This window comes from Trichoderma evansii (genome assembly GCF_050947405.1).
Source record: "Trichoderma evansii strain SZMC 28006 chromosome Unknown GGI43scaffold_19, whole genome shotgun sequence".
Classification (NCBI taxonomy): Eukaryota; Fungi; Ascomycota; class Sordariomycetes; order Hypocreales; family Hypocreaceae; genus Trichoderma; species Trichoderma evansii.
This window is the reverse complement of record NW_028145187.1, coordinates 289,627-303,388: the sequence shown is the minus strand read 5'-3', so window position 1 is coordinate 303,388 and position 13,762 is coordinate 289,627. Positions and strand designations below refer to the sequence as shown.

The following is a 13,762-nucleotide window of genomic DNA, read 5'->3' as shown; positions in this document are numbered from 1 at the left end:
ATAAAAAAAAACTTTCTAAAATTTAGGGTTTTTTTTGATTTTTTTGTGTATTTTTTTTTTTTTGGGTTCCAATCCCCCCCCCCCCCCCCCCCCCCCCCCCACCTTGATGGAGCACTTGACAGTCGCCTACGGGTAATGAACCATTCGCCGCGGCTATCAAGACCAGCTTGTAGACTCTCAGACTCAACGGCGTTCGTTGTTTTGTCGCCTTATTCAATTTTTTTGAGATCGATGATAGCTAACAGGATGCAGACCTTGAACCGTCTTAATCATTCCTGTTACTCTCTCATTTCTTGCCATAAACAGCTCTATTAAACGTAGTTTTTTACGCCGCGATCCAGTACAAGGGCACAGTTCAATTCCTCAATTTAAGTGGACACTATCTTCAGGTAAGCTTACAAGGGATGTCGATACTGTGCGCAACTCTCCAGGCCTAAATTTCATATACCAAGCCAAGAGTTGGGTCGACACCCCCACTACTTAGCGCATCCCAGCCTTGTGAGTACTCCTCTAATCCTTTGCCCCATTGCAGTTTCATCGTTTTGGCCGCCACGTCCTCCTTGAATCGAACCCATTCACGCGCTGCATCCTCAAAGAATGCTGTTGCTCCATCAATCTTCAGGGCGGCGTCTCGCAAGGGAGAAGCTCTGCATCGAAGGACGCCGCTCGGCATATTACCCATCCCAGAACCTTTACCCGTCGGATCGCCGCCTACCATAAGAATAACAACACTTTTGGCCACGCGAGTCAAGGTAGCATGCAGCTCCTGGTCAGCCGTGCCTCGCCCACTAAAGTTGGCGAGTAACACCTTTGTGTTGGCATCGATCCCCAGCTTGGCGGTAATGCTGGCATCGGTTCCACTGGCAAGATCCTCGTACAACAGCACATCGCTAAACAGACCAGTCCCCTCGGTGAAGTCTTGTGATTTGGCCGATCCAACTGCCACGATCTTGCGAGGTTGGTGTTCAGTGGGCCTTGCTCGGCGGAGCTGGTGGGCGAGAGTGAGTGAAGTTTTGCCAGATGCCCCGAAAAATACGACCACGGCGTCTGTTAGATCTGCGTCGTCTGAGGTCCATGGCAATGAGGCGCCTGATGGATGGACGACTTTTGCCTTGTCCCAGCCAAAGGCATAGCGGTTCAGCAAGTAGCCAGTCTCACCCAGAGCTCGCGCAGCCGAATCCCAGGCCGCGGATGACCTGTCTGCTGATAACAGGTCCACCCCTGGAGGAGACGGCTGGTAGCGGTTGTATATATGCATAAGACCGGCTCTTCGTTCAGTAGTCTCCAAAATATGACCAGTCTCGTCATCAACGACCACCTGAAGGATTTCTGGATAGTCTCCAATGGGAATGTAGCCAAATAGTTGAGTCCCAACAGCAACTTTGTCGTTTTGGCTCTCAGTTACCTCACAGTAGCCCCAAGCCGAGATGCGACCGTACTTGGAAGAGTCATTGTAGGGTGCTGGTAGTGATGGAATTGCGGCCCAGACATCCCACCAGCCCAGGATATGACCCAGCCGGGCATAGGTGAAGTTATTAGTAGTGACAGAGATGAGACGACTGCGGATGCGAATATTGCCCTTTGCTAAAGGGGGTAGAGGGTACGCATCATGGAGCGTGACTATGCGTTGCTTTGTATGATCCGATTTGTCTATTATTTGCACTTGAGGAGCTGGTGAAGCCATGATGAAGGCGTTTTGCAAAAGGCGTTAGATGTTGGGGAGAAGTAAGTATAATCTTGCAATAGTGTATTCTAAGTTTATAAAGAGACCTCGGAGCCACATGAATTGGGAACCTCTGTATATAAGGTCATGTAGTGCCCAGCGGAAAAAAGCCGCATCTCAATGCATTTCCATCCTTTATAAACTTTGCACTCCATACATTCAAGTAGATAGTTTCGGGTAAGCTGCAAGTAAGCACAAGCTGACAAATATCTCATCCTCTAATATAATACGCTCTGTATGTGTTCTATCCATCAAAATGCAGCCTTCATCTACCTAACCTTATTAGATATTGAGAGTGAAGCTAACTGGATCAGGCTTTTGTTATAATGCTATTTCATAGTGCTCCCCTCCTCTAACAGGCAGAAAGATACTTCACCAACTACAACTATGCAAGAGATGCTATGCATTTGCCAGATTTAGTAATAACTGCCGTATTTCTAAGAAATGCAGTTACATTACAAAGCCAAAAATTGGGAAAGCTGGAGCAGGGTGGGATGAAATGAGGCTTAGCAACTGCGTAAAGTTATAGTACGAGAGAATAGCAGGATTCAGGTTAGCGAGTGGCAATCCATTTAAAGAATTAGTAGATCGTACTAAATTAGCGCGTTATATCACAGTCTTGATGTATAAGTTAAGGGCAAGCCAGGGGTTTGAAGAGAAATAGAGGATTTACATACGATTGCCACATAGCTCTCAAATTCGCGCACCGCAATGGCGCTAGTATCCACTATTTAAATCGTAAAACAGTGCTCATATTTTCAAATTATGTGTGCATGTTCATTTTGCCGTTCCAGTTATTTCTCGCACCACTTCGGGGAGCTAATTGCAGGGATTTCTGAAAGGATCGAAACCCAGGTATATACACCTGGAGGTTATCCGAACGACGTATTTTGAATTATATATGCATATATATTTGGCTCTTGTTGTTCATATTCGCTTGCTCTGCCGACTTCATTTTTAAATTGTATTTTTTATGCCAGGCTAGCAGCATGACTGAACATAGTACGACGCCGGCTTTGTTAGGCCACCCCTCGGACTTCGCCTCGCAACGCAGGCCGAACAGTTACGAAGGCCGAACAATTGACCTCGAAAATTAAAATTTGACCATCAAGGGGAGAAGTAACCAGCAACTGCGTTTTTTTCCTCCTTTCATTCTAAACTATCATAGCATATTTGGCATTCTTGAAGCGATTTACCTCTTTTTACTCTTTACTTCTGAGATAAGACAGCGAACGCCATAAACCGTCACAGTACTCTGAAATGCAAAACTTTCCGACGCTAGTCTTTATCCCTGGTGCATGGCATAAGGCTACATGCTACGATCTGGTTATCAAGCTCCTCGAGGAGAAGCACAATCTGAAATGCGTCGCAGTAACTAATCCTTCAACAACTGGAGACCCAAATGCGACCTTTAAAGATGATCTCGATGCCGCCAGGAAAGCGGTGTCTGACGAAACAAGCAGTGGGCGAGACGTGGTAGTTATTGCCCACTCCTACGGCGGCATGATTGGAAACAGTGTCATCAAGGGTTTCGCACGACCGCGAGAAACGGCAAAGGGAGCTGTTACTCAGCATGCAGATACAGCCGCCGGCCACGTCATTGGCCTTATCCTGATAGCCTCTGGCTATACCTTTGGAGGATTTGCCTTTATGGATCCATTCTTCGGCCGCCCACCTCCTACTTGGCGCGCGAATTGGGATACTGGATTCGCCGACATCATTACTCCTCCGCGCGAGTTCTTCTACCATGACTTAACAGCCGACGAAGCAGAATATCGAATCTCTCAGCTCACGCCGCAGAGTCTCAAGGCTTTATATGAGGGAGCTGAATACTCATACTCTGGCTGGCTGGATGTGCCTTCCTTCTATATTGGCACCATTGAAGACTATGGGCTGCCAGCAGTAGTGCAGCGCTTGAATGTAGGGATGGCGAGAGGAATGGGTGCTTCTGCTGAGCATAGGGAGCTGCAGACTAGCCACTCTCCGTTTTTGAGCCAGCCGGAAGCGACTGTAAGTATCATGGTGGAGGCTGTCGAAAAATTTACTGGGAAGCGATTAGAAGGTGCGGCAAAAAGAAAGCCAGACAATAGGGTAAAGTTGCCTGAGCCTAGACTGTTGAAGCCTTTTACTTGGTTCAAGTTTGGGCTGCCGCTGGTCTTTGGTCGCATAATTGGGAAAGGTGTCTTGGCTTTTCTCTGGGTGAGGAGCCTATGGAAACATAAGTAATTGCTGTTGGATAATGGGCTGGGCGTTTACATTGCAAATCACCACTTTTGTCTTTTCATTTCATATATATAATAATATACAGTATATACACTAGCGAGTCAAATCTCTGATCAATTTATGCCTATTTTTAGTATAAGTATTGCATGTTAATGACACTAAAGTCATCTGTGATCTCCCTATTGTAATACTTCGTGACAAATTGAGATATTTGAATCAGATGTCACAATCTTCAATTTTATATTGAGCATACACTTTAGTAAATCATTTTATGTAAGTCAAAATCTAGAATGATTCGACGACACTATCATGAACCTCGCCATACTGCCATACTTTTTAAGCAGCTAAACTTGTAATTCTCTTCATATGCTCTTCCAAGCACAAAGTATTAATATTGGGATTATAGTGACCCTTCAGGCCACTTAAAAGGCGGCCAAGAGAAATCGGGGTTCAGGGTTAATTGCAGAACCATTGTGCCCTCAGGGAATTCTTTCTTAGTTCCCCCTGGAAAATGAAATGGGCCCGCTGGATAAGGTTTCACCCATTTATTGAATACCCCCGACTCTTTTGCAATTCCCTCTTTTAACCTTATAAATTCTTTTGGTGACGCGGTATAATCTCCAAACTTTTCGCCACCTTCATTGAATTCATATTCGTGTGGCTCGGCCCTGACCCATGTTGGTTGGCTGTACTGTTCTTTGTGCATATCCATCTCGAAATCCATAACTTTTATCTGTTCATACCCCTCTTTCGCAGGAAAGTCCACGCCGCAGTTGCCCAATTGTTCTTGGAGAGATGCGTTGCCGATGCTGTAGTTCGAATACACCATTGCCAACTTATCAGTCCTGATGAGTATTTTCCACAAAACTGCTGTGCTCACTGCCCATTGGTCTTCAGGAGGTTCATCATCTGCAAAGTAAGAAATGTACCAAACAGCATCGTTCTCCATCGCCTTGTCATCCAGGATGAGAAAAGGCCTTTCGCGGCCAGCTTCATCTTCTTTGCGGCGAATATATTCGTGAGACTGGCCAATGTAGCCTTCTGGGGGACGAATTATTTTGATCTTCAGCGCTGGAGAAAATCGTGAGAAATTGCCTAATTCAAAGGCTGCCTTGAAAGCCTGTAGCTGATCCTGAGAGATGTTTGCGAGAAGATAGCATGGTAGCACTTCAAGGTTCTCTGTGGGTGCGTGCCAGACCATCTTGCGGCTGTGCTTGTGCAAAGTTAATTATAAAAATAAAACGCTTCCTTCGAACCTCTCGATTAAATTATTCTCAAAAAATGATTCATTTCGAAGCCACATATTTATGTCGTGACGTCAAATCCTCGCATGATGAAATATCTCGTATCCTGTCTGACGGTAGGGGCAGACGACGGCACTAGTGAGACAATCGGCAGTCCTAGCGGCAGCCGGCTATAGCCACTCTTGGTAGCAGTGGCTGCGCCTCTTTTTGGCAATCTGCTTTATAATAAGCATGAAATAGGTTCATTTTTAGAACTGCTGCGGATCTAGGTGCAGTGTAGCGTCGCTATACCCAATCTAAGATGTTTTGAAGCGAGTGCCAAATACATGTATTCACGACGAAGAGCAGTTAGTGCTGCCAGGGTTTACAGACTGCCTGTAAGCTGGAGAGATCGTCAGTGGCGATAAGCCCTACTAATTCCTAGCCACAGCTTGAGGCACAGAGGATATTCATTCGAACATTATGAAAAATTATTCATACAATGAGTCGTATAAAATTATAAGATGAATTTTTCAAAGGAGAAGAGCAAGAACAAGTAATTATTGCCTCGTCCTAATGCACGCAGATGATTCTAGCTTATAATTTACATTACCCATTCAATAGTTTAGGTGATAATTATTAATCACGGGCCAAATAAAAGAAATTGATTAAAAAAGTAGATGGCATTGGTCTTATGAGCAAGAAGATTGAAGATCAAGTTCTTTGATTTGAATGAGCTATAATTGGTATCTAATAGAAAAATATAATCCAAGAAAAGAAAAATATCAGGAAGCTTCAATGTCACTCGCAACTCCAAGATTTGGATCCATCCCCCGCTCCATCAGCACCCGAACTATGTCCTCTTGACCCTTACTAGCAGCTACATGTAAGCTATTACATCCTTCGCCGTCTATCAGAAACGGGTTCGCTCCCAACGAGAGCAGCATGGTCACAGCCTCGAATTGACCAGCCTCAGCAGCATAGTGCAGCGCAGTTCGCCCATATGTGTCTTTAATGTCTAGCCTAGCTCCTCTGCTAATGAGGAGGCTTATAGTTCCTATGTATCCACCCCTTGCAGCCAAATGGAGAGGGAACTGGCCACCAATAGGCCCCTCCGGAGATAGTGAATTACTCTTTTGTCTCCTCAAAAGGCCTGGAGATACGTCGTACGGCAGGGCTGGCACCGAAGACTGCGAATCCTGAAAAGGCTGAATATCCAGTGATGCTGAACTTGGGATGGGGCTGTGGCTACGGCCATCGAGAGCGTCTCCGGGCGGCAGGACATTAGCGTCGGTGTCGAATAATGGAGATGTCGCTGACCAAAATGGAGACCACTGGTTGGGGAGTTCGTTGCCGATCACCTCTCTAGCGGACACGTTGGAATGGCTCTCGTAATCAGAAAAGGCCGAAGGAGTAAGAGGGCCATACGATGAGTTTGGCGATGTGATGGATATGAAATTCTGGCTGTAATCCTCTGTGGCTATATCCCCTGGCCGTCCTGTAACACAAGAGCAGCAAGGCCCAGGGTGAGACGGCACTCGAATATCAGGTGACTTGGACATGGCGGATAGCTTCTTCTCGGCCATTCGGCGCCCTGTGTTGAAACAGTCAGTCAGCATCCATATAGCCACTGAAACCGGTCTTACTTCTTGGCATACTCACTATGTTTCCGCTGGGCAAGTCTGTTTTGCGCTCTGCGTCTCTCTTTTGCGGCTGCCTCAGCATCGATAATGCTGTCAATTCTAACCTTCTCTTCAATTCCCTCTTCGTTTTGAATGGAAAGCCTTAATACATTTCGATTGCCGGAAGCTCGCTCTGAATTGGACGCTGTCATTGCCATTTTTGTGATAATAGATTGGCGTCATGTAGTAGAAAGAAAACCGTGCATGTATGACTTCCTTCTGGATAGAACATCGAGAATAAAAAAGATATCCCATTATTTAAACACATTTTCGACTGGCAAGGGTCTCGAAGGAATCTGTGTGATAGACCCCCCTCAACGTTGGGGGCGGGCACACAGCGTGCAGCATCTCATGCCACAAGCCACACCTCAGTCATCTTGTGCGTAGCCGAGACCCGGCATGCCATCACTTAAACTCAAAAAGGGTCGTTTATGGCTCTACTAGGCGCTCATGCAGAAGCTATAAACACATACGCGCTAGAAGGTCGCAGTAAACGCGGCCAATTCGTCCAATCTTGGCGGCCCATTTTGCCTTTTTTGCGTGTGTAGCGATCCTGCAAGGTTGCATACTTGATCTGGGTTAGCGAGGCTACTGCACAACGCCGCAACGAATCCAGGGCAGTGGGTGCGGCTTGGACAAATGCTAGGAATAGTGAATGGCGAAGCCAAGCTGTCCAATCCCAGCAAAAGTTCTTGGGGTCATGAACTAGTTTCGAAGCAAATCAGCAGAGCAGGAAGCGACGCATTGGTGCCAGGGGGGGCTTTTGGGGCCTTTTGGGGCTATTGGGATAGCCGTAAGGCTGGCCAATCGGCGACCAGAGAGATGATCATCAAGAAGGACTTCTACGGACGTGGAAGCTTCCGGAGACCAAAGGATTGCGGTAGTCAGATGATAGAAAGGCATCGGCTAATAAATCCACGCTTGGTTCGTTGGCTGCGTCGGCGACGACGAACTCCTAACTCTGAATTTATGAATCAATTGTTGGACACGCAATGACTACCGTAAGATACGCTGCGGCAGTTGCCCTCCAGGGCCATTCCAGCTAAAGCAGTGTGGCGAATGCCAGATCCATGTCGGTTTCGCGGTTGGCCCAATAAGCGCTTCGGACGAGGCGCAGAAAACAGGAGGATCTCAGGAAGGATTACCCCTGGCATCAAGGCATACTGCCCACGATTTGGTCACGGGAATCGCGGCTGGGCATAAACCAGAGCTGCGGCGCGCCTACATGACACTGCTAGATCGTGTGTTGTATTCTAAATATGAACAACCACACGACGCTAGCACCGATGGTATCGAGATGCCAGGCAGACTTTTGACGTGCCTTGCAAGATGCGCAGTCGCATTATTAATAACAACAAAAACCACAAGAGGAGAAAAAAAGAAAACACCTTCCTTAATGGACAAAAGAAGCTTTTTCTTTATTTCCGATGCAACATTGCATAGATTCTCAGCTTACAGTTCTCCAGCAACCCATTTCCCCAAAACGGGAAACACGCTTTAGTATTTGGGGTCTTGGTAAATTGAGTCAGTCTTGTGTGTGTTCCTTCGTGGCCCCGACAGACTGTTCTCGGATGTAAGTGGCCGGGCGGTAATAGGGAGCTAAAATTTAACCCAAGGCCATATTAGCCAATGGGGGGAGGCGATCCAACATTTTGGGGCGAACCAAAGGATCTTCGATTTAGGACGTGCACGTAAACACATACGCATCGCTCCACGTTTCTGCAGTCACAATGCACGGCTCATCCGGTTCCCGAGTCACTTCGCCATACGGCGAAATCCGATTGAATGAAAAGCGAGAACGAGAACGAAGTAAACGTAATGAAACATTCTTGTCTAATCTAGTCTATAAAAGTACACAGTGTTCTACAAGACTGGGGTCTATAACCTGGGGTTGCCCTGTTCAAAAATTCTAGTCAAACAATCCAAACTTTGAACTGCACATGGAGTTTCGCGTTTGGCGTAGAAGTGAAAGTCGTAAAGTCGTCTTAGTTATTTCTTCTGAGATCCAGAAGATCCGCCGCTGCTACCACCTGAGCCGGAGGGTGCGCTGCCCGAACTGTTTCCCGAACCAGATCCTGCGGACCCTGAAGATTGGCCTGCAGATGAGTTGGTGCCGTTGGCATCTGGAATTGTTGTCAGTCGTTATTCTTTAAACTAAACTGCCAGTGTGTAAGACGTTATGGCAGATGTAGATGTGAACATACCGGCAACTGAAGCCATGACTACTACAAGAGGGAGTCTCATTTTGTAAATGGTTGCGAGAATCAAAGTTTTAATAAATAAATTGTAGATGAAGAAATGATTCAAATGTTCTAATACTCTAGTGAATGTTATTTTGGTGTGCTTGTTGGTTCGACGACCAACATGATGCTTCCCAAGCCCATTCTTATATCTTCTTGCACGGTCAGCGTGACGCGGCCGTGACGAACACGCTCAAAAGCCGAATTCACCGAATTCAGTCAAACTGAACGAAATAGAGCAATGCATTTACCGATTCGTGCCATTTTGCCCTCCTGAAGGATGGAGGTTGGCCGAACGGCGGAATAGGCTGAAAAGCTGACAGAAAAGCGCACGTCTATGTCAGCATCTCGGTAGGCATGACTGCTGACCGCGACTACTTACAGTGCATTTAGACGGGTCACTCCATTATACTGAGCCTCATGATACACCTTTTAAATGTGCGAAATAGGTTTCTAAATGGTATTTAACTTTCAAACGGTGTTATTTTTACATCTAGCTGTATGATGAGGCGCATTTGTAACACATCTAAATCAATGCAGTGACACTGAAGCAATCACTTCGTGTATTAAAATAATGTATCAAAATAGATGAAGGATCGTCAATATTTATTAATTTATTGTCTTTCTCATGATATATGCATCCATTTTGGATGGAGATACCATATTCTTCTTTTGCCGCCAGCACAAGCTGCAATTATGATGTATACATACCGGATGCATCATACTGGAACTTTTTGGATTAATACACTTCTAAGGATATTTCTATATCAGTGATACATTTTGTGAAAACAAACATATATAATAAACCTGGCTACTATTTTGTTGTGTTTCCTAAGTTGTCAATTTAGGGCTCGAAAATTATCACCCATATGAGACCGTTGAAGCCAAGTGGAGAATCGGAGGCCTGAGGTGGCCCAAGTAAGAATTTACGCGTATAAAAGCTGAACAAAGATATAATATACAAAATATTATCATTTAAGAAATCACGAGGGAAAATCAGCTTAATTCGACACAGGAGGCATATTCCTATTCCTTCGAATGGGTATCCTAATTGGGCAATTTTCCACGATTATCAAGAGAATGTCTCCCGACGGTTTTTTTTGTCACGCTGACCGAGGATTTGAGCTGCCTTTTACTACTATTCCTCTGAAATAGCTGTGACCGTTCAGCCTTTGTCACCTGTTATGGATATTGATCCAGCAGGTTACACTTCTGTGTCGTTCCAAAAAGACTGCTAGGTACATTGTACATTAGAAGTGGCCAGGCTCTTTCTCTCCTAACAGCAACCGTATGAGCCCCAGACATTGTCTTACCCCCACACTCTCTCTCTCACATGAAGTGTAGACATCGATAAGCCTAATAGATCAGGCTGTGGTACGGAGCCGCATCCGTTGACAAGCTCAGCCTTGTAAGACAGGAGAGTTTCAGCCCCAAACCGTGACAGAGTGGAAGGAAAGGATGGCTGTAAACATGACAAGTCTTGTGCATGAGGCTAAAATACGTTAACGCTGACCAGGATTCTCTTGCCTATTATCGTAACCAGTTGATTGTAAAAAGTGACAAGTATCAAATGGATTCACATCAATACAAAGCTACGACGCTAATATTCGAAATATATTTACCTGATAATTATGAGATATTATATCAAAATTTCAGGCATATGCATCCATTAAGGAGTTATCCATGCTTAAGACCGACAGGGTTCTGAAAAATTTGCCCAGATACTTCAGCCTTGCTCGGCAATCAAGGAGCTTTTTGACGCATCCAATTTACTTTTGCCGCGCTAAGCGAAGAGGTGTCCCAGTAGCTCGAAGAAGAAACGGAACAAATTATCCTTGGCCATAGTACGATAACTTTTGAGGCATCCGCCAGGCAGGGTATCAGACGCCCGTATGAGAGAGTGCGTGATCAATCTTTCACCCGATTTGCCTTAGCTCGGCTCATAGGCGCTTCCTTCCATCCTTGGCCTATTTACTTCCAATCGCTTTCGATACCGTGGTCATGATACGCTACCCGCAAGCTATTTTTTTGTGACCTTTCGTCAAGTTCTAGCTTGATGGGAATATTTCAAGCCCACAGCCTAGCATGACTCACAGCAGCTTATAGGAACTTTGATGGCAAATACCCTCCCAGTTGGTCTCTATCTATACGATCCTACGGCATGGCCGAAGGGCGAGACGGAAAGAGAAGCTAATTAGCTATCTCTCTATATTTCTCATATCTATTCTATCCGTCGGGTCGCGAATCTTGGAGACAACCTGGAGCAGAACAAAGCGATCGAGAATGGAGGCAGACCAGCAGATAAAGCAAAGACGACGACTCTTTTCTCGGTGGTGGAGAGGCTCTAACTCATCGGCAGCTTCAGGAATAATCGAAGCTAATGGCTATAGCAGAGCTCAGATCATGAGAATTTTTGTTCTGGCAAATGAGCAATGACTCTGATCATGGGCGAATTTGATACAGAAATAGGTGCCCATCGAGGATCGTCTTGGTATACTATCTTACTTCTGCCTCCGATACACAATTTTAGCCGCAACATATTCTCGAGACCTGCACTATTTCGTCACGAGTAGTCGTTTTAGATTATGAACTCGGCTATTGCCGCATTTGCCCAAGCTGCAGCTTGCCAAACGTGGGCCACCATGACGGAGGTCTTCGTGAGTGCCTGCTGCTCCAGTGTAAGGATGAAATATAACCCAAATAATTGCTCAGACATCCAGAAGCTGAAGTAGAGTATGTATGTTTTAAAAATGCCAGGCAATACTTTGCTTGTGGTGCTATTTCATGGCATCAATCAGTATCATAAGGCTACGGCGCGGGTCATTCTTTAGGCTCCCGAAGGAAGTTAGTGCAGCGAACAGCTGCACCCGCAGTAACGATCGATACCTATAATCTCACGCAAGCTTTGTGTCAAATTGAGTACTGCTGTGAACCATTCATCAACGTCGAAATATTTTTCCTAATACAGCAGAAGATCATGCTCTTTATGAAAGCTGCTAATTTCATCCTTGATGGATTCAAATAGGCGGCGGCCAAGAGCCTGGATGTCTGATGCTGGCGAAGTAAGTGCCAAACCATGGGTATTATACACAGCAAGTCGAGCCGCTGTTAACGCTCGTCGCTGGAGACCCCTATCGTGACCGTGAATACAATCAGGACTGCGAACCGACGGATTGAGCGCCCGCCATGCGCCCATCATGAGCCTACCCAAGGCTGCCCATATATGCCAAAGTCTGTATCTGCAGAACCGGCAGCTTGAAGAGCTTTCTGCAGGTTTTAGATGGTGCTGCCTATGGCCAGGAGGTAGAGGAGTGGATTTATCAATGGGATGTCTATTGAGCCATTCTAGAACAATGGCTCAAATATACTTCTAACGCAATTCTGAGAGACAAGTATCTTTGATGGCAATATGGTGCTATCCGATACTTCTGATTTTCCATATGTTACTAATAGAGAGATATATGAAAACCCAAGCGAGGCACCAACGATAGAGAGCTTCAATTCACTGCTTCAAAAATCTCTCTCCTCTTCTATGGCTATAGAAGAACATCTACGCCTTTTGCCTTAACGAAACGTGGAAAGTAGATGGGAACAATACATAGAAAATAGAAAATAGCTAAAGAAGCAGATGGTATTCGACGACGAAGTAAAGCGTAACAAGCGTAAACATCCAAGGCGGACCTCTTCATCTCCGAGTTCTCCACAAGCAAGTGTACAGCGGCGTAGTTTGAAGGTAACAAGATGTAATTTCCTATACGTATCGTCAGTTCGGATTCCAGCCTTTAGTAGAGTATGTCCTTTGCAGATAATCTTGCAAAAGAGTAGAGAGCTGGTCTCTGAGTATAGATGCGAAACCATATTAATAGAATACGATTCAGATTCAAAGTTTCGATGCCCAGCACAGCCTTAGCTTACCATCGATGGAATCAAGCAAAGCATTATACATACAGTATACATCATCTACAAGAGAAGGAGTGAGATACGATCGCATGAATCCGTCATCTAAGGGTAAATGAGAAAGTTTGTGAAAATTACTGAGAAATTTTGTAATTTCGGTCACCATCATTATTTAACAATCGAAGAGTATTCCAAATTATTATGTTAATTCAAGTTCAAAGTTTGCCATTTCTTGGGTATCATATAGGAGAACCACATGACTGGAAAAGGAGCAGTGTAATCATGTCTATTATATCACGAACTGTACTGATTCCACATCGGAACATTTTAATGGAAAAAAAAAAAAAATTTAAAGGAAATGGCATTTATTTTTATAATTCGATCCAAATTCCAGGTAAAAAAAGGATGATTTCGCCCGGGCTCGAACCGGGGACCTTTTCGGTGGTGTCAACAGATGTTAACGAAATGTCATGACCAACTAGACCACGAAACCATTGTGTTACCTGATTGGTTGATGGAAGCAGGGGCATAGAAGCCTCATAAACTTCGCCTCTGCGTGCAGCTGAACTTCACAATTCATCAGGCACAGCGAATAGGACAAAACAAAGCAGAAAACGACCGAGGTAGTGCCAAAAAGTGATGTGAGATTTATTTAGCTCTAAGCTCAAAACCTCAGATTTAAGGGTGGAAGTGCTAAGACAAGATTCGCACTCTTACTTTTACCACCGGCAAAAGGATTCCTAGTCTCCCGTAGAGTAGCCGCTTCTCCAAGCC

The 13,762-nt window shown here is 45.2% G+C and overlaps 5 protein-coding genes and 1 non-coding gene across 6 annotated transcripts; 1 reads left to right on the top strand and 5 right to left on the bottom strand.

Annotated features, from left to right (window-relative positions):
* Window positions 1-116: 116 nt before the first annotated feature.
* On the bottom strand, window positions 117-2,404 carry GGI43DRAFT_132050 (DUF2855 family protein). The gene has a single exon (XM_083199180.1). It carries the CDS (start codon window positions 1,682-1,684, stop codon window positions 434-436), a length of 1,251 nt encoding a protein of 416 aa, XP_083057838.1. The 5' UTR covers window positions 1,685-2,404; the 3' UTR covers window positions 117-433.
* Window positions 2,360-4,091, top strand: GGI43DRAFT_132054 (Alpha/beta hydrolase fold-1). The gene has a single exon (XM_083199181.1). It carries the CDS (start codon window positions 2,984-2,986, stop codon window positions 3,947-3,949), a length of 966 nt encoding a protein of 321 aa, XP_083057837.1. The 5' UTR covers window positions 2,360-2,983; the 3' UTR covers window positions 3,950-4,091.
* GGI43DRAFT_412155 (uncharacterized protein) lies at window positions 4,088-5,293 on the bottom strand. The gene has a single exon (XM_083206811.1). The coding sequence runs from the start codon at window positions 5,145-5,147 to the stop codon at window positions 4,347-4,349; it is 801 nt and encodes a 266-aa protein (XP_083057836.1). The 5' UTR covers window positions 5,148-5,293; the 3' UTR covers window positions 4,088-4,346.
* A 583-nt stretch (window positions 5,294-5,876) lies between these two features.
* GGI43DRAFT_132040 (uncharacterized protein) lies at window positions 5,877-7,249 on the bottom strand. Its single transcript, XM_083199179.1, has 2 exons — window positions 6,832-7,249; window positions 5,877-6,763 (listed from the first exon to the last, which is right to left on the bottom strand). Exons 1-2 carry the CDS (start codon window positions 7,007-7,009, stop codon window positions 5,955-5,957), a joined length of 987 nt encoding a protein of 328 aa, XP_083057835.1. The 5' UTR covers window positions 7,010-7,249; the 3' UTR covers window positions 5,877-5,954.
* Window positions 7,250-8,840: 1,591 nt separating this feature from the next.
* On the bottom strand, window positions 8,841-9,071 carry GGI43DRAFT_386355 (uncharacterized protein; the record flags this gene model as incomplete). Its single annotated transcript, XM_083203781.1, has 2 exons — window positions 8,841-8,974; window positions 9,056-9,071. 2 exons carry the CDS (start codon window positions 9,069-9,071, stop codon window positions 8,841-8,843), a joined length of 150 nt encoding a protein of 49 aa, XP_083057834.1.
* A 4,323-nt stretch (window positions 9,072-13,394) lies between these two features.
* On the bottom strand, window positions 13,395-13,481 carry GGI43DRAFT_t170. Its single transcript has one exon. It is a non-coding gene; the product is annotated as a tRNA-Val (tRNA).
* Window positions 13,482-13,762: the final 281 nt, after the last annotated feature.